The sequence below is a fragment of the Notamacropus eugenii genome, chromosome 1 (assembly GCF_028372415.1).
Source record: "Notamacropus eugenii isolate mMacEug1 chromosome 1, mMacEug1.pri_v2, whole genome shotgun sequence".
NCBI classification, from domain to species: domain Eukaryota; kingdom Metazoa; phylum Chordata; class Mammalia; order Diprotodontia; family Macropodidae; genus Notamacropus; species Notamacropus eugenii.
Genome location: NC_092872.1, coordinates 726,314,018 through 726,333,595, shown reverse-complemented (window position 1 = coordinate 726,333,595; position 19,578 = coordinate 726,314,018). Strand labels below are relative to the sequence as shown.

General features: G+C 44.6%; 1 protein-coding gene across 1 annotated transcript in view; it reads left to right on the top strand.

Annotated features, from left to right (window-relative positions):
* ATOH8 (atonal bHLH transcription factor 8) overlaps positions 1-19,578 on the top strand; it is a 43,458-nt gene that overhangs the window by 4,809 nt on the left and 19,071 nt on the right. The window contains 1 exon segment of the mRNA XM_072636959.1: positions 12,397-12,588. Within this exon segment, the coding sequence (XP_072493060.1) occupies positions 12,397-12,588 (192 nt within the window).

Genomic DNA, 19,578 nt, shown 5'->3' with positions numbered 1-19,578 from the left:
GAGGCTGGTACAACAGTCTAGGCAAGAGGTAATAAGGACCTTTGCTAGGCTGGTAACATCGAAGATGGAAAAGATCCAGTAATATGGTATATGTAAAACATTCAGCAAACTTTAAAGTGCTTACATAAATGGCAGCTGTTATTATTAGTAATAATCTTATTAACTTCAGTGTTGGATTCAACTCAATCCAACTATCATTTATTAAGCACCTACTGTATGCCAGGAACTGTATTAGGGACAGGGTATACAATAACAAAAATTAAGTAGTCCTTGCCCTGAAAGGGCTTACATTCTATGGGAGGAATTAATATTATGTGAAATATATACATATACATGTATATGAAATATATACACACATTATATATACACAATATATAATATCAAAAGGGACAGATGGGAAAGAGATTTCAAAAGTAGAGTCCACAGAACATAATGACTGATTTAAATCTTTTAAAAGTCCCTTCCATTCCATTTATTCCTTCCACTATAACTGTGAGGTCATCCAAAGTAAGAAGAATTAGGCCCATTTTACTGGATGGAAAAGCTGAGCCTCAGGAAACAAAGTAGATTGTTTAAGGTCATGTGGTATTGCAGCAGTGGAGCCAGATTTGGAATCCAAGTCTCTAGAATCCTGGCCCACGCTCTTCCCACAGACCCAACATTATCAGCTCTATCAGTCTTCCTTCAGACCTAGGGGATTTACTAACAATCATATTTGGAAATGAAAATTGGCAAGCTCAGGGCTTGCTTCTCTGCAAAAGAGGGGAGCAGTTCTCACCTCCTCCCTGCCCCATCCTATCATTCCCATTAAGGGTTTATTGAAGGAAAAGTTCTGTTTCTCCAGCCCGAAGGGGATCCTCAAAGTCCTCTCAGCAAAGAGTGGGGGAGAACCGGAGCATTATAGGATGTTACAATTGGCAGGGGCCTTAGGGACTATCCTTAGGGAAAGTCAGTGACTTTCCTAGGCTAAGTGAGAAGTAAGTGATGAAACTGGAATTACAACTCAGGTCTCCTGACTATGAAACTGGTACATGTTCCAAAGGACCAGGCGATCTCCCAAATTTCTCCATTTAAGATGAGGAACCCAAAGCCTAGAGGGAAGTGCCCTAAATCAACACCCACAGTCACACAACGAGTGAGTTAATGGAAAAGACTAATAATGATGAGAGTAATGATGATGATGATGATGGTATCTGATATTGATATAGAACCTTACGGGTTACAAAGCAATTTATATCTATCATATCGTGAAAGCTTCACGACCATCCTATGAAGCAGGTACCTGGATTCTTGTGTCCATTTGGCAGGGGAAGAAACCAAAAAGTGGGTTCATTAAGTCACTATTAGGTCACACAGCGAGGAAGTGTTGGAGGCAGATTCTGAACCCAGATTTTCTTGACTCAAAGTCTCCAGGTGCCCAGGCTCCCAAAGTGGGGGCTCCAGTCGACTCTTCCGAAGCTTCCTAAACTTTCTTCCTTCCTTGTCATCACATGGTCATCCCTTCTGCATTGGGGAGTTTTTCCTCCTCTCTGGAATCCCCAAATGGTAAGGACACTAAGTGGTTGGGAAGAAATGCCCTTTGGCCCCTAGCCCTGGGCTCTTCAGCCCCACCCCTGCCCTGGATTAGGCTTTCAGGACACCCTCTCTGGCTTCTGGTGCACATGACTGATGTCAGTGAGGGCCATTCCTCAGCTCCTGCACTTGGAATGATCACAACATCAGAGGATTTCAAACTAAAGGGATCTCAGAAGGCCAACCCCTTCCTTTTACAGATGAGAAAACTGAGGCCAAGATCGTAGAAGTGACTTAGGTCACCTAATAGGGGGTTCTGTGCCCATGCCCCAGCTTCCTTTCCTAGTCTGACTTTCTTAAGTCTTTTGGCTCTGTCTGAGCCACAGTTTTCTAAGAAAAGTTCCTTTATGTCTTTGTGGTTCCCCCCTCCACTAGCTTTAGAGCTGAAAGTGACCTTGGAGGTCTTTGGATCCAGGTTGCTCATTTTGTGGATGGAGAAACTGAGGTCCAGAGAGATTAAGTATCTAACAGATAGTAAGTACTTAATAAATGCTTTCTTCCTTTCTTGTCATCACATGGTCATCCCTTCTACATTGGGGAGTTTTCTCCTCTCTGGAATCCCCAAATGGGGATCCCCAAACTTAATAAATGTTTATTGACTGACCCTGAAGTCCCTTTTGTCCATGATCCTGTGATCACAAAGTAAGTTAGTCAATAAGGATTTATGAAGTGCTTACTATGTGCCAGGCAATATGTTATACCGGTACTTGTGATACAAAGAAAAGCAAAAATCAGACTCTGCTCTCAAGGAGTTATGTACAAATCTGAGATGGACAGAATAAACTGGAGAGCATCAACAGGGGAAAGGCATCCAATCAACTTCCTTCATTTTACAGGTGAGAAAACTGAGGCCCAGAGAGCTTCAATAAATTGCTGGAAGTCAGTGAGGAAGTCTTCTGAAGACAAATCTAGGACTTTACTTCACCCTGTTCTCCATATACTTCTTCCCTTCTCCAAATATATACTCTGTCATCAACCTATTTGATTTATACAAGTGTCCCCTCCTCTCTAGTCTCTCAGTCTTGGTTCTTTACTTTCTCCGGCTTGGTTCATCATATCCCTTTTATCACTTCTCTTAACATTCATGGGGTATGATTTGCAAATTCATCATAATCACTGTGATTCCTCAGAAAACACCTTTGCCTTCCCTTCTACATTTCAAAGCTCTCACACTTACATTTTAATCCTAACCATGAGAGCTGTCCGAAAGTAGAAACCGAGGCTACATGGAAGACGGTGCATCCCTCCTGGCTGGAGTTCTTCAGACAACGGCTGGATGGCTATTGGCCAGGGATGTTGTTGGCCATTCTTGCTCCGTTCTGGGTTGGACTAGATACCCTCCAGGTTGGTGCCTTGATAAGCGAAACTTGCTCTAGTGTTTCTCAAGGATTGTTTCTCAATTCACAAATATTTGTCATTGGTCTTCCTTAAACATCTAGGGAATTAGGGAAGTAAGGGGAGCTCTCCCCCTTCCCCAGTACAGTGACTTGGAACCCCTGAAAGACTTCTAGCCCCAAGCCCAATACAACCAAAGCCTGGCTCTTTGTGAAGTCAAGTTGATAGATGAGAATAAGGAATGTTTCACTCTCCTTGAATGTTTCTTCAGGGCAGGCTGTATGGCCTCTCCTCTACCCTTATAGTGTGTGTACATGTAGGTGTGGGTATCCTGAACCCCTTTGTCCAGAGAAACCAATGGACCTTCTTCTTAGAATAGTGTTTTTTAATGCATAAAATACATAGGATTACAAAGGAAACTAACAATAGTGAAATACAGTTATCTAAGAATAAAAGCTCACAGACTCATGGTTATGAATTTCTGCCTTAAAGAAATGCAGAATCTCAGGGTTGGAAGAGATCTCAAAGGTCATCTTGTCCAACTCAACTTGGATCTGCAAAAGATTCCCCTCGATGACATCCTAGTGGCTGTTATAGCATCCATCGAAGGGAAACTCACTACCTCCCAACTCAGCCCATTCCACTAAATATTTTTCAATCTTGTATTAGCTTTATTTGTGTGGTGTTTTACCCTCTCTCCCAATCAAATTCTTTGAGGGTGGAAATTGTAATTCTTTTCATCTTTGTAATGCAAAGTAGGTGCTCAAACACGTTGAAATGAATTTCAAGTTGTAATTTAAAAGACTTTGAGAGATCTCTTCTTTTCCCCAAATATCTCCATGTCTAGAGCCTTTGGTATAAAACAAAGTGTGTTCATTGTTCAGTTATCATTATTAATCCTAGCCACCATCATTAATGATGACTGTTATTATAAATTATTACTGAAAAACTATTAACTCCTAAAATTGAATAACATGGTTGTTAATAGAGACAAATGTAAACTTTTACACTTGAGTTTAAAAAGTCAACTTCTCAAGTGTAATCATAAGGAGGCAGATCTCAATAGTGGTTTATCCTCAAAAGGCTTATGGGTTTTCCAATAATAAAAGCCCCAAATGAGCCAACAGTGTGATGTGGCACCCACCAAAGCTAATGTGATATTAGGTCAAATTAAGAAAGCTACAGTTTGCAGAGTTAGGGAGATAATAGTACTGTTGTACTCTGCCCCAGAAAATTGTGTACAGTTCTGGGACATTGATAAGCTGGCTGGAGAGCTTCCAAAGGAGGGGAACTGGGTGAAAAGCCTCAAAATCGTTCCATTTGAGGTTGGGTCCAAGGATCTGTGGATGTTTAGCCTGGAGAAGGGAAGATTCAGGGTCATGGGCTAATGTGTTCATGTAATTGAAGGTCTCTTATGCAGAAGAGGGGGTTAAATTTGTTGAGCTCTGGTGGGCAGAAAACTCAGAGCATCAGGTATGAGCTGCAGAGAGGCAGGCTGAAGTATAAATTAAGGAAAAAACCTTAACCATTCTTGTTGTCTGGTCATGTCTAACTCTCTGTGACTCTGAGGTTTTCTTGGCAAAGATACTGACATGGTTTGCTATCTCCTTCTTGAGCTCATTTTACAGATGAGAAAACTGAGGCAAAGTGACTTGTCCAGGGTCACATAGCTAATAAGTGTCAGAGGCCAGATGTGAACTCAGGAAAATGAGTCTTTCTGATTCTAAGTCCAGAGCTCTGTGCCACTGAGCTGTTCTTCTAACAGAACCATTTATAAGTGGAATGAGCCATAGGAGGGAGGGAATTCCCTGTCCTTGTTGGTCTTTAAAAGTTGGAGGCTGGATGACCATTTGACAGGGGTGGAGGAGAACCTTTTTCTAGCACAAATTGAATTAGGTAGTCTTTGACATCCATTTCAAGACCTGAAGCAGACAGAGAGAGAGAGAGAGAGAGAAAGGGAGGGAGAAGGAGAGAGGGAGAAAGCAGGGGAGAGGGGGAGAGAGGGAGAGAGAGAGAAAGAGAGAGAGAGAGGTTTCTTATGTGCACACATAATTTCTCTCATTTCTAGCCTCCTGTCCATGCACAGACTCTAGAGTGTCAAACCACCAGCAGTGCAGGGCAGAGCGAGGGAGTGGGGGGGTGGAGGGCAGATGGAAAGACAGTAGTGTACACTTATCAGTCCAGCTGCCCAGCCAACAGCCTTCATGGTTGTCAGATTAAGACCATGTATGCCCAGCTGGACCCATTCCATGCATATATCTGCTCGGGCTACAGACCGGGAAAGATTGTGTTGGAGGCATGGGGACTGTGAGGGAGGAAGGGCAGGCTGAAGAACTGAGAGGTGACAGAGAAGAGGGGCTTCTGGTGTGGGAGCCTTCTCTCCTTTCCCCTTCCTTCCCCTATTTTCTCTCCTCCCTTCCTCTCCCCTCCTGCTTCCCTTCCAACCTTCCTGAACTTTTCCCTTCCATGCCCCGTATCCAACACCTATTGCTGTGTTGACTGGGAAATATTTTTCAGCCTTGGCGATATATGTGACTGTTCCATCTCCCCAAATAGCTTGTGAGATCCTTGGAGAGAACGCTGGACATGGAATCGGAGTCCTTGGTTCTAAACCTGCTTCCGCTACTTCTGGTCTGCATGATCTTGAACAAGTCATTTTCCATTTGCTCCCCTGCTTCTTGGTTGGTTGATTATAAAACAAGGGGGTTGGACTTGGAGATGTCTATGGATCCTTGTGGCCAAATCTCCTATGGCCTCCTCCCTGATAGAAACTGCATCTCTGGTTCCTCTGCAGCCTTCTGTGAAACTAGTCAGCACTTAAGAGACAAAGTTCACATAGATTCTATCCCTACAATTCTTTTCCTTCTACTTGGTTCAACTTTCTTCCAGGCTGCCCCAGAGCCCTGACTAGCCGTCTCACAAAGGTCCACCATTGGTCAGAAAGGGAATCAGAGAAAGGAGTGTGGATGAGTATCACCCAACCACACCTAACCACTCCAGTGGACCCAACTTTCATGCAAAGAATAGGTCAGGAGTGTCTTTGACTCTGCCGTCAGCCTCTTCTCCTTGGTAACTCTTCTCTCCCGGTTTTAATGACACTGCTCTTATCCCATTTGTATAACACTCTGCAGTGTTCTTTACTGGATTTTCAAACATGTCATGCCCACTAACTACGGCTGTCTCTCCAGACTCTGTCTTAGCCGTGCTTCTATTTTTCCTTTCTACTCTCTCACTTGTTGATCTCATCATCTCCCATTGGTTTGATGATCAACTCTATACAGATGATTCCCATATCTATCCAGCCCTTTTCTCTCTATTGGCCTCCAGCCTCCCATCTCCAACCGCCTGTTGGACATCTCCAACTGGATATGTTGACATATCACACTCAATGTGTCCAAAACTGAACTGGATATCTTTCCTCTTCCCAACTTTCTTATTATTTTTGATGTCATACCCTGAACATATACGAATGCTCCAAAGACAGAGAGGCAACAGCCTTGTAGAGTTACTGTCTTCTTGTCCCAAACCTTAACTTTGCAAACGAGGAGATCAAAATCAGGTCTCTTGCCCTAGGTTATCCAGGCAGTGGAGAACAGCTGGGAGCTAAGTCCTTGCTTTGCCTTTAACCCCAGGGCTCTTTTCACCCTGCCAGACTGCACCACAGAGCATAAGCTCCTTGAGGGCAAGGCTTTGTATCCCCAGTGCTCAGCATTGATAAGATGATTAATAAAAATAATAGCATTTCTGAAGTACTTTGAGGTTCATAAAGCACTTGACAGGTAATACTTCATTTGACTCTTACCAGAACCCTAAGAGGAAGGTTCTGTTATTATTCTTATTTTACAGATGGGGAAACTGAGGCTGAGAGATGTTACATGACTTGCACAGGGCCTTATACCTAGTCAGTGTCTGAGGCAGGATTTGAATAGTGGTCTTCCTGACTTCAAATCCAGCACTCTAACCATTGTGCAACCTATCTGCTTCCTGAGGCTTGTTGATTATTGGACTCGTCAATCCCCATTAGGGATGAGTACCCCAAGCAGCTGGGTTTCCCCTCCCTATAATGCTGCTGGCCAGGTTCAGTCTGCAGACAGTCTGTCCCTCCTGTTGAGGTCACTGCTTTTCCAGGAGGTATTTCTCGGTACTACAGCTGCTGGGGGGAAGGGACCGGCCAGGATTCTGAACTAGTTAGGAATCCAAAGGAATCTCCCTTCTCCTCCCCCCAGAGCCTAAGAGACTGGATTCCTCTGAGGGTGGGGGCAGGGAGGGATGGAAGAGGGAATGAAGGGTTCAGATATTTTTCAGATAGGAGCCATGCTCTTGTAAAGTCTGCTCTTCCGCAGCCAGGCAGAAGCTGTGAGAGCAGATGGCAAACAGGAGTTCCTGATGTGGACCCTGGAGGGGATTCCCAGACCCCTCTCTACCTTGGGCAGCCGGCTGCCCTCACCTGGTGTACCAAGACCCCTTTCTGCTCCTTCCCTCTTGTTGTCGCCACCCCCCCCACCCCCCCACAGGATACTAGCCTGCCCAGACCCCCAGCCTGAGAGCAGCTGACTTGTTTTGCCCCAGGGACATTGCTGTCCCAGAGCCAAGGGCTAATAAAAAAAGCTGGATGCTTAAATGAACCTTCTGGAAATGCTTTGGGCCAAACCTCCCACAGAAAACAATGAGGCAGGGCAGGCTCTCACACTGCCTGCCCTTGCTATCACCACCTTCCAGTCAGCCTTGGGCAGCTGCTGACCAGTTCACCTCCCCTCTGTGCTCCTTCCTCTGGATCCCTCTGCTCTCACCTCCCATCTGTGGCCACCTGGACCCAGGGCTGGACTCTGAGAATCCCAGAGGGTTCTCAGCTACGCCCTCAGAACTTCTCCTTCTGGAGGCCTGGCCTGGTCTGGGGAACTTGGGCATGATGCAGGGGGCTGCAGCCTTGGGGCTACTCACCCCCAGGGACTAGTACCTTTCCTGTGTAGCACGCCTTGTTTATTTGTCTGAGCCGATAAAGGAGTTTGGAACAGAGAGGTGGGAAGCACCGTGTTCCCCTGGATTCTTGCTGGGAACAACCTCAACTCATTGTTCTGCCAACTTTTCTTGGATGGGCCTGGCTGGGAGGGGGTAGCAGGGACCTTGGAATGTCCTGGAGTTGCCTTGTACTTCTGGTGGGGTCTCCTTCTAAAAGGCTGTATGGTATAAGGAGATAAGGTGCTGGCCCTAGAGTCAGGAAGACCTTCACTCCCTTCCCACCGGTGACATTTCCTGGCTGGGAGACCAGGCATGGGGGACCAAAGCTCACCTCTCTGAGCTCTGACTTTTTTGTCTATACAATGGGGATGAGAATTCCTATAGTACTACCTTCTCAGAGGAGTATTGTGAGGCTCAAATGAGATCAGCTCCTTAGAGCCTTCAAGGACCTTTTTGTGCTAGATTTTCATTCAATTTAGGAAGCATTATTACTCACCTACCAAAAGGCAGCAAGTGCTGTGATAGGTTCTGGGGATTCAAAGAGAAAAGTGCAAATTGTCACTGCCTTCAAGATTACATTTATTGGAATTCCCATTCTACTGCTTCCTAGTGGTGGGACTTGGTCATTCTTCTCTCCGAGGAAACTGACTTTCACTTCACCTGTAAAAGGAGGCAGTTGGACTAGGTAATCCATGAGCCCCCCTTCCAACTTCAGCTCCAAATTTATGATCCTTTGATCTCTGAGAATCTTGGATTCCGAGAGGCATTGTGGGAAAGCACACTAGATTTGCAGTCAGAAGACCAGGGTTCAAGTCCCACTGATTGTGTATGATCTTGAGCAATTCACAAGATATCTCTGGGTCTTAGTTTCCTTATCTGTAAAACAGAGGACTAGACTTGATGGCCTCAAAGGTCACTTCCAGCTCTAAATAGATGATTCTGTGACTGATTTGGAGTCAAAACAAAACAAAAATATGTATAGCTATGAAGTAATGGTTTGTGTGTGTATGTGTGTGTGTGTATGTATGTGTGTTTACTGGGTAAGCTAGCTCTAAAGGCCAGCCCCAAAGGAGAATTCATTTCAGTAATGTTTGGATTCCTTTTAGGAACCTCCTGTACCAAACTCTTGATATCAAAGAGTACTCTGAGCCTGGGTGAAAGGGGACAGGCCCCGCTGACTCAGGCAGAGAAGAATTACTCAACCAGGAGTGTAACTGGGACACTGGAGTTGACTCAGAGACCATTACGATGTTCTGAAAGACCCTTGCCTTGTTCACCTGACACTATCTGGCAATCTCAACTCTCCATTATAATAGTCTATCTCCCCAGCCCTTCCCTTCCTAGATTATGGTATAGGAATCCACACTTGCCTGGACATCTGTGAGTCTGACAAGTGAACTCACATCCTTTTCTTAAGTATTTTTTCTCTCTTATTATCTTTAACTACCTCTCCCCTCCACTAGATTACTATATTTAAAGTACAAACCAGTATTCCCTAGAAGTTGTCTCTCAAATATTTGTAGGACAGTTGGGAGTTAGTTGGGCCAGACTAAGATACAATTGCAAAGCATGTAAAATTTACCTTCTCCCCCCAAATCTTTTCAACCCTTTTACTCAAGAAAGCCTCAGGTGGAGGAGCATTGGTGGAATGAAAAGACAGGGATCAGCGAATGGGGATAGGGAGGGAGACAACATAGTATTGGTCTGTTTCATGTACTACATTCTCCTAAGATGAAATTCAGGACCAGTAAATGTCAAGTCTTAAACTTGGACTCAAAAAGTCAACTTCCTAAGTATAGTATGGGAGAGACAGCAGTTGTTCTGAAAGAGAGCAGAGGCCTTTAGTGGACTGAAAGCTCAAAGCATTAGCATTAGCTACCCAAAAAGCTAATATAATTTGGTGATGCATTGAGAGATACCTAGATTTCAGGAAGAGAGAGGTGATAGACCAACATTGTACTCTGCCTCTCATTTAGAATACTATGTTCAGTTCTGTGAAGAAGTATTTAAGAAGGTCATTGGTTAGCTGGATAATGTCCAGTGGGGAGCAATTCTGGAAGATGGGTTGAGGGAACTAGACCTGTTTATCCTGGAAAAGACGAGCCCAAGGAGGCCATGATAATTATCTTCAAGTATTTGAAAGACTAATGTGAAGGAAGGATTACTCTTATTATACTCCGAACCAGGAATAAAGAGTAAAAATTGCAAAATGGCCAGTTTGGGCTGGAGATCAGGAAGAACTTTCTACTAGGTAGAGCCTTCCAAAGGTAGAATGGACTCATCAAAGAGGTGGCAATTTCTCTCTCCTTAAAGGTCTTCAAGTAAAGGTTGGAAGACTCCATCCTGGGTAGATTAGTGGGCGTTCCTTTTGTGTATGAGTTGGACAAAATAGCCTTTGAGAGTCTTTATAGCTCTGGAATTCTGTGATTTGAGCCTAAGGCTCTTGGAAAGCTTGAATTGGGATAGTTATCTTTTAATTCATGTGTCAGTCAAGGAGTGTGATGATGATGAATAGTATATGTTATCAGGGAAAACTGACCAGGTTAATATTGTTTGTAGACACAGGGGAATTAAAAAAGTGGAAACGGAAAAAAACCTAGCTGGGTTTCATTGCTCTCTGAGCCTCAGTTTCCTTTGTAAAATGAGTGGGTTGGACTTTATAATCTCTAAATTCTCTTCCAACATTTTACAATTCTAAACCATGAAGATTATGGAACCTACTTTTTTTTTAATGCTGAAGTACCATATAACAGTAACAATTATTGCTCATTGCTATGTTTTTCTGATTGACTTTGTTGTAAATTCTGTTTGATTACATGAAACCTTCTTCCTCCATCCATCCATCTGTCCATCCATCCATCCATCCATCCATCCATCCATCCATCTGTCCATCTATCCATCCATCCTTCCATCCATCCATCCATCCATCCATCCATCCATCCATCCATCCATCCATTCTTCTGTCTGTCCATCCATTCACTCAACAAATATTTGAGTGCTTACTCTTTTATTGTTTTTGTTGTTGTCCAGTTGTCTCAGTTGTAGTTGACTCTTTGTGATTCCACTTAGAGTTTTCTTGGCCAAGATACTGGAGTGATCTGCTATTTCCTTTTCTAGGTCATTTTACAGGTGATGAAACTGAGGCAAATAGTGTTAAGTGACTAGCCCAGGGTTACACAACTAGTAAGTGTCTAAAGTCAGATTTGAACTCATGATGGAAGACCTGGTTCACATTTGGTCTTAGATGCTAATTGTGTGACCTTGGATAAGTCACGTCACCTCTAATTGTTTCAGTTTCCTCATATGTAAAAAGGGATAATAAGAGCACCTACCTTCCAGAGTTGTTGCTAGGATCAAATGAGATAATATTCGTAAAAATCTCATAGTACAGTATCTGGCATATATTAAGCACTATATAAGTGTTAGCTATTATGGCCCAGAGCAATAGTATCCAACTCTAAAGTTAAAGAGCAAGTTGACTCGTTGATGTTCAGCTAGCATACTTCCACTCCCAGTAAACTGAGTAGTCAAGTTCAAATGCAACTTTATGGCTCTCTTTAGTTTAGCTTGGTCTGGATTAGTGGGAATAAGAAATCCCCTGAAATGGTTGCATTATTCAGATTCACACTGCATATTTCCATTGGGCTGGAACCAGTTGCCTTATTTTACATAATTATAAGTTTGAATGGTGTGAGGTCAAATACATTGGCTCACTTCAGGGGATTCCTTATTCAAACTAATTGGAACCTAGCTGTATTACAAATGTCCCTTGTTAACTTGCCAAGATCTCTGTGGAGCTAGGGTAGGCCCTTGGGCAAGTTCCTGTCCTCTGAATCCCTGGGTCCTTAAAGGGCCCCAGGTATTTCTCAGATGTAGTATACCTTCAGACACTTCACTATTTTGTGTGGAAAATTCAAAGTCCTGATTATTCTTGTCTAATATAATCTTGCTTCTCCCATAACCCCTTATTGTGTTAGTGAGAAGTAACTAGGCCTCTCTTTTACTTAGGATGTTGATAACTACCTTTTACACAGGATTCTTAAGGATTGCTTTACATGTTATCTCATTTGTGAAGTTAGTCATTCAGTCAATAAGCATTTATTAAGCACTTATTGTGTGCCAAGCAATGTGCTATATTTTGGGGATATAAAGAAAAGGAAGAATCCCTGCTCTCGAAGAAGCCCATAATCCAATGGGAAAAAGCCATCCTTAAGAGCCCTGTATAAAGGGCATTGGATTCAGTTGGATGACCTGGGTTCAAATCCCAGCTCAGTCCCAGGTGTGATGTTAGAACCCTTATATGTCCTAGGTTCCAGTTTCCTCATGTGTAGAATGAGGTGGCAGGACCAGATGGCCTCTATTGAATCTTCTAACCCTGTATCTATGATTCTAAGTTGTAACCAATTCAAAGATTATTGCCTCCATGTTTCCATGGCCTCCTCCAAGCCACTACTGTTGCCTAAACTGTGTCTCTCAGCCATGTATCTGTCACCAGCCCTTGCCCTAAATGTTTTCTGTTGTTCTTTCTAGGTTCCCTGCTATTCTTATGGTCAAAAGTTGTCCAAACTGGCCATCCTGAGGATAGCCTGTAACTATATCCTTTCCCTGGCCAGGCTGGCTGACCTAGACTACAGTGCTGACCACAGTAACATGAGCTTCTCCGAATGTGTGGAACAGTGTACCCGGACCCTGCAAGCAGAAGGCAGGTCCAAGAAGAGGAAGGTAGGTTCTGGGTGATGACATGGGGATGATTTCACCATGACCTTGGAGGGGAGAAGAAGGGAAGGGTGGTTCATGATTTTCAAGGATCTGTTTGATGGAGGTCTTCTCTAAACCTGTCATAGGAGGGTATATCCACTGTGACAAGAGCAGCCAGCCTGCAGGGGCTGTGGAGATGGAAGGGTTAAGTCCTTCAGGGTCTGACCATTGGTTTGTGGGAGAAGAGCACTATGTGGAGTAAAGTGACTCTGACTATCCATGTACAGTGGACCCCATGAGACACTGGCCAATCAGCACAGCAGTGAGGGATTCCTTTCTTTAATGAACATTAAAATTTTTTTTTTGGTAACCCTAGGTTACACACATCCATGGGACTGTGTTCTAGGTGGGACCATAGTCCTCATAACAAGGGCCCTCTCTCTGGAACATTAATCACTTAAGTGTGTAGTGAAGCAAGTTGCCTAATTTCTGTGGACCTCAGTTTTCATATCTGTAAAGTGAAAGGATCATACCCAATAATTAGCCTATCTGATGCTATGTAATTAAAGATTTATGTTCTTTAATGAGGGTACTGCCAGGTTACTGTGCTATTGGGATTACTGGCTGTGTGCAGTGACAAACTGTAGGTGTTCCCTTTGGACCTCAGTTTCCTCATCTGTAGGATGGGGTTGGACCAGAAGACCTTTAACTTCTCTGCTAGCTTGGAGTCATTTTTTGATTCTTACCCAATGAGATCTGGTTGGGATGAGGCTGGCAGACAGAGGAGTGTCAACTACCCTTCTCAAGGGTAGGACCAATGACAACGTATGGGATCCCATCCCATTCACTTAGTTTGGGGACCCTCAAGAAAGTGGGGCTAGAATCACAGGATCTCAAAATTGGAAGTGACCTTGGAGCTTTCCAGTTTAATGGAGAATTTCCTCTAAGATCTCTCTAGCAAAATAAATGGTTCTCTAGCTTTGCTTGAAGCCTTCAAGAAGAGGGAAAACCACTGTTTCCTCAGGTAGCATGGTCCACTTTGGGACACCCACAGTCTTTGGAAGATTTTCTATATTCCCAGCCTAAATCGGCCTCTTTACAACCCCTACCCATGCACTACTCCTTGTTATACCATGGGGACAAAGCAGACTAGCCTAATCCCTTTCCCCGTGACTGCCCTTGAAAAGCTGGCCCATCAAACCTTCTCTGCATTTTTCCCATCTCAAGGCTGAGGGAGAGGGGGAGGGGAGAAGGGGAGGGAGGGGCAGTGGAGAGAGAGAGAGAGAGAGAGAGAGAGAGATGGGGATTTTGAATGCCAGGGAGGCAGTGTGGCCAATCAACAAGCAGTGATTAAGTGCCTACTAAGTGCTGGGGATTGCATTAAGCACTGGGCTACAAAGAAAGGCACAGATTGGCCCTGTTGTCCAGAAGCCCTCATTATCACAGGAGGGATGACATTGGAGTAACTATGTACATGTAAGATACATGCAGGGTAAATGTGCTGGAGCTTGGAGTCAGATGGCCTGGCTTCTAGTCCAGGCTTGGTCACTTACTAGCTGTGTGGCCTTGGGCAAGTCTCTTCATTTCCTTAAGCCTCAGTTTGCTCACCTGTAAAAGGAGTGAGTTGGACTTAGTGATTTAGCGTTCATTGTCTTTCTTCCAGCTCAAAAGCTGGACTCTGGCCTTCTCTCCACCCTATCCCCTTCCTTTGCCCATGAACAGATTCGTTCTTTCCTTGTCTATGCTGTTGCTGACCTCTCGCTTTTCCGGGGGCTCACCCTGATTATCTGGGGACCCAGCCATCTGGCCCTGGGATGGGTGGGGCCATCCACGAGCTGTCCCTGGGGCTCAGGCCTGTGATGGGGAGGGCACTGGGGAGGGTGTCCACAGGCCTGACAGGGCCTCCCCCTGGGGCTGCCCTCTGGACTGGCCTCTTTGTTTCCTTGCCCTGTTCTTCAGGAGCCCCCGGCCCAAGCCATGTGGGCACTGTGGGATAGGCAGGCTGGTCACTCACCAATCGCAGTGCACATTCCGACCACTTATTTACTGTGGGACCAATTAGATGAACTCACCCTCAAGCCAGGAGTGAGAGAGGAAGCCTAGCCCGGGCCAGCTTTCCTCTGGCTGGGTGACATGGGCAAATTAGGGCTATGATGGATGGCTCTGCAGCACCAGTGACAAAGGAAGTGTTGTAAACTCTGAGTAAAACGCGGGGGTGGGGGGGGGGCGGGGTGGCATGAGGGGGCCAACCCTAGGGGCACCTCCCCCTTCATTTTATACAGAGTGGAAATGGAGCAAGGGACTGGCCTAGGGTCACAGGGGTGACAGAGGAAGGATTCAAATCCAGAACATCTGACTTCCCCATCAGGAGAGCTCCTTGAGGGCAGGCTTTGTGGTTTGCCTTCCTTTCTAGCACAGAGCCCTCCTGTGATAAATGCTTGTTGACAGACAGACTGCCTGGAACCCTGTCATTCTTTCCATCCAAGCTGCTCTCTCCACGTGGATGAGGAAGCTAAATTGAAATGCAGTCTGACCCTAGGGTAGTGAACCTGGACTTAAGTGAGGAAGACCTGGACCCTATCTCAGATGCTAGCTGTGTGACCCTGCCCAAGTCACCTAACCTCTCGGCCTCAGTTCCTCATCTGTAAAATGAGGGGGTTAGATGAGCCCCTTCCAGCTTCACAGGCCTCTTTGCTCAGCCTCCCTTGGATCCCCGCTTCCCTCCAGGGGCTACCCCTCTGTTCTTTTCTTCTGTTTAGTAGCAATGATAACAGCCGCAGACAGCATGGTATAGATGCAGCATGGGGAGCCATCTTTGTCAGGAGTCAGGAAGCTCTGGCTTCAAATCCTGCTTCTGACCCCCTCTGGCCCTGCGTCCAGCCAAGAACCTACTCCCACTCCCCACTCCCAATGCTGATGCAATCACAAGTTAGAGCAAAAAAGAAGTCAGCCAGAAGGCATGTATCAAGCTCCTTCTGTGTTAAAGTACCTACCAGAGAAATCACAGGGTAAACTTTTAAAAGCAAAACAAAACTGTTTGTTAGACACTATGCCATGCCCTTGAAGGTCCTAGCATACTGAAGATATAGAATATGTAAATGTATATACATGATTATCTGATGAGAGAGACAGCGCTAACAATAAACAACTAGGGAGAAAGATTGCTAGGTGGATATATGGATGGGTAGATAGATGAGCAGATGGATGGATAGCTAGACAGATAGATAGAGAGACAGATAGATAGATGGACAGATGGGTGGATGTATACATAAATGGAGAGATAGATGAACAGTCAGATGGATGGATGGATGGATAGATAGATAAATAGATAAGTAGATAGATGAACAGATAGATGGACAGATAAATAAATGGATAGATAGATGAATAGACAGACATGGATGGATGGATGGACAAATAGGTAGATGGACAAATCTAATTGTTGTCCAAGAGACTTTGAGGCAGTAGGCATATGGGTGTGTCCAAAGCCCAAAGACAGAAGAGGAGAGAGAGAAACTATGGTACATATGGAGTATCTTCTCCAACCCTCTCATGCCTATTCCCGTATTCCACTCTCCCTCTCAGTGTGGTATACTGACCATTCAGAAGACCTGGGCTTCTTGTGTGATTGTAGTATGGCAGAAAGAGCCTTATTCCAGGGAAGGCCCAGATTCTAGCCTTTTTGGGTAACCTTGGGCAAGTTACTTCCCCCAGCCTTATTTTCCCTATCTGTAAAATGGGGTTAATAATACTTTCATATCAGACTTTAATGTCAAGTCCTCTGACTAAATATAGCATTCTTTTTGTATCTTCCTCCTCAAAATGCTATGTGAAACCACTTTGAAAACTGGAGCACTCTATCTTAGTGTGAATTACCGCTCAGTCCCAGTTGACTAGATGTGCAGGTTCAGTTGAGACCAGTACTGAGTGGGCAGGTGTCCCCAAAGATGTCCCTGGTAATTTCACTCTAGCCTTTCCCTGTAGACACTGAAGTTCTTTGCCTTGTGCATAAATGACCATAACCAAAGCTTCAGTTGGCACTACAGTAGCTCAGGTATCCCATGCCATTTACCAGGTTGGGCATAGAGACATGGAGGACAGAGCAAGCCATGAAAACTCACTGCCCTACCCACACCAAGGTACTTTTCATGGGATGAGGAAAGAAATGGAAGTTGGGGGACTTTGTATTTCCACAGCTGGGGGCCTCAGCCTGGAGGGCTTTGAACAAAGGAAGGGAACAGTATCTTTCACCTTCTTCCACCAACCTTTCAACCTTTCACTTTCCTTAGAGATCACTTTCAGGCAGTCCCATTCTGACACTCCTTAAAAACAAAAATACTTAAGTCAGTCAGTAAGTCAGACATTTATGAAGCACTTACTATGTGCAAAACAGTGTACTAAACTCTGGGAATTCAAAGAAAAGCAAAATATTTTACTTCCATTTTCTCCATCAAGTAGAATGATTTTCTATCTGGAAAGGGTACAAAGTATAGGATATGAGGGCAGGTATGTGGCTTGATAGAGAGAACACTGGCTCTGGAGACAGGTAGATCTGAGTTCAAACCCCACCTCAGAGACTTCTTAGCTGTGTGACCCTGAGCAAGTCACTTAACCCAGTTTGCCTCAGTTTCCTCATCTGCAAAATGATCTGGAAAAGGAAATGGCAAATCATTATCTTTGCTGAGAAAACTCTAAATGGGGTCACAGAGAGTTGGACATGACTGAAAGGAGTAGGATAAACCTGGCTTTGAGGGAATTGAGCAGTGCTGTCATTGAAAGATAGCACCTGGTGTGTAATTGTTTTAAAGAAGATGAAGACTACAGACCCAGAAGTGTCCCATTCCAGGGTCCTGGAAGAACTTGACGGTGTGATCACAGAACTGCTAACAGTATATTGAAAAGTCTCTAACAAGAGCAACGGTTTGGAACCTGCAGGGAGATTGGAAAAGAGCTTCCTGTTTTCAAAAGTATAGAAGGGGTGGAGGTCTGGAGGCGAATGAGTTTGATTTTACTCCCTGGGGGAAAAAATTGAAAACAGATTGATGATTAAGCAGGTGGTTCAGGAGAACTTTGAAAGCAACTCAGTGATCATTAGAAACTAGTAATCAGCTCAAAAAAACATGTCATGTCAAATTAGCCCAGTTCAGTTGTTTTTCACTTGTATCTGACTCTTTGTGAACCGTTTGGGGTTTTCTTGGCAAAGATACTGGAGCGGCTGGCCATTTCCTTCTCCAACTCGTTTTTCAGATGAGCAAACTGAGGCAAACAGGGTTAAGTGACTTGCCTAGTAAGCTAGTAAGTGTCCGAGGCTGGATTTGAACTCCGATCCTCCTGACTCCTGGCCCCCTGGCACTCTATCCACTATGCCAGCTAGCTGCTGGATAAATCCAATTAACACCAGTGCCTTAAAACAAACAAACAGTTAGGGATCATAGATTGATACACAGATAGAATATGCCTTGATTCAATAAGGTTTATGATAAAATCACTTGGGATATTCTTGTGGACAAGGTAGAAAAATGTGAACTGAATGGTAATCATACAGTTAAGTGATTGATAAATGGGTTATTGTCAACTCGAAAGTCTCCGAGGGAATGACGTAGGGTTCTGTCCTTTTCTTTGATTGTTCAACTTTTTCATCAATGCCCTGGACAAAGGCAGACCTACTGAATTTGTAGATGATCGGAAAAGAATAACCTATCTGCTAGTGACAAGCCTGAGGCATTTCCTGGCTCTGGAGTCAGAAGACCTGGGTTCCATTGTCACCTTTGATGCTTACTCCTGGTGAGATCTTGGCCAAGTTACCTCTCACATCTCTGAGTCTCAGTTTTTTTAATCTATAAAATGAAGTTAGTTGGATTAGAAGGCCTCCAAGGTTCTTTCCAGCTTCTAGATGTAGGATCTTTGGGGGGGGGGGGTGTTGTTAAATGATTTGCCCAGGCTCACACAGCTAATAAGTGTCCAAGGCTGGGTTTGAACTCAGACTTTATCTGATGCTTTATCTACTATGCCACATCGCTGTCCCTACACGCAGGATCTTTTAATCTTTTGAACTCAAATTATTTTGACAGGCTGGAATGTCAGCAGAAGGACTATTATAAGTCTTGAATTGGGGGTTCAAAAAGAAAGTCATTTACACAAGAAGATGCGTGGAAAAGACCTGGTCTCCCACCGGTTCATTTGAAGGAGACTAGGCTTTCTTAGTTGTTGACTAGAAGCTCTGGAGAGCCAAGAGTGTGCTCTGGCTACTTCAACCTTCTTCAATCTCAGGGTGTTCCTAGAAGCCCAGTAGCCACCCTGTGGAGGCCATATTGGATCAGTCAGACCTCAGGCCTCATCCTTAAGTTGGTGCATCACTTCTTTAAAGAAAAATGAGCACCAGTGGAGCAACCTCCACTTGTTTAATGACTATTTCTAGTAAAGTCAATGAATTCCAACAAATAAAATACGATCTTTTTTTTTTCTTTTTCTCCCATGTCTATAGAGACCCATCTGGCCACTTTTCCTTTCCCCCTCTCTCCAACTAGAGTAGAAGTGACCCCTTATAACAAATGTATATATAATCAGACAAAAGAAGAAGAAAAAAGAGCCTCCCCCATAGGGAGTGGGCAGGGGGGGCAGGGCTTTTCAGAGCTCCTACTCTCTGGAATGGCTCCTGTCTGCCAGAAGAAATTTCCCTAGGAAGCCAGGCCCTGAGACACAGTTTCCAAGGGCTCAGGTCCCTGCTAATCCTTCCCTGCCCCCACATGAAAAATAAATGTGCCCCATGAGCTAGTAACCTCCCAGGACTCTGGGCACATGTCCATCTGCCCCCTGGGGGGGTCTAGTTCTGGGAACTCTTACATAGCTTACATTGAGGGTCATAGGACTAAAAGCTGGAAAGGGGTCCAAGAGATTATTTGGCCCTCTGACTCCTAACCTTGTCCTTTTATCGGTAGCTATGCATTCTCACTATTGGGCCACACTGCCTCCACTTGAATGAATGTACGTTTTGGAGCAGTGGAAAGGGTGCTGAAC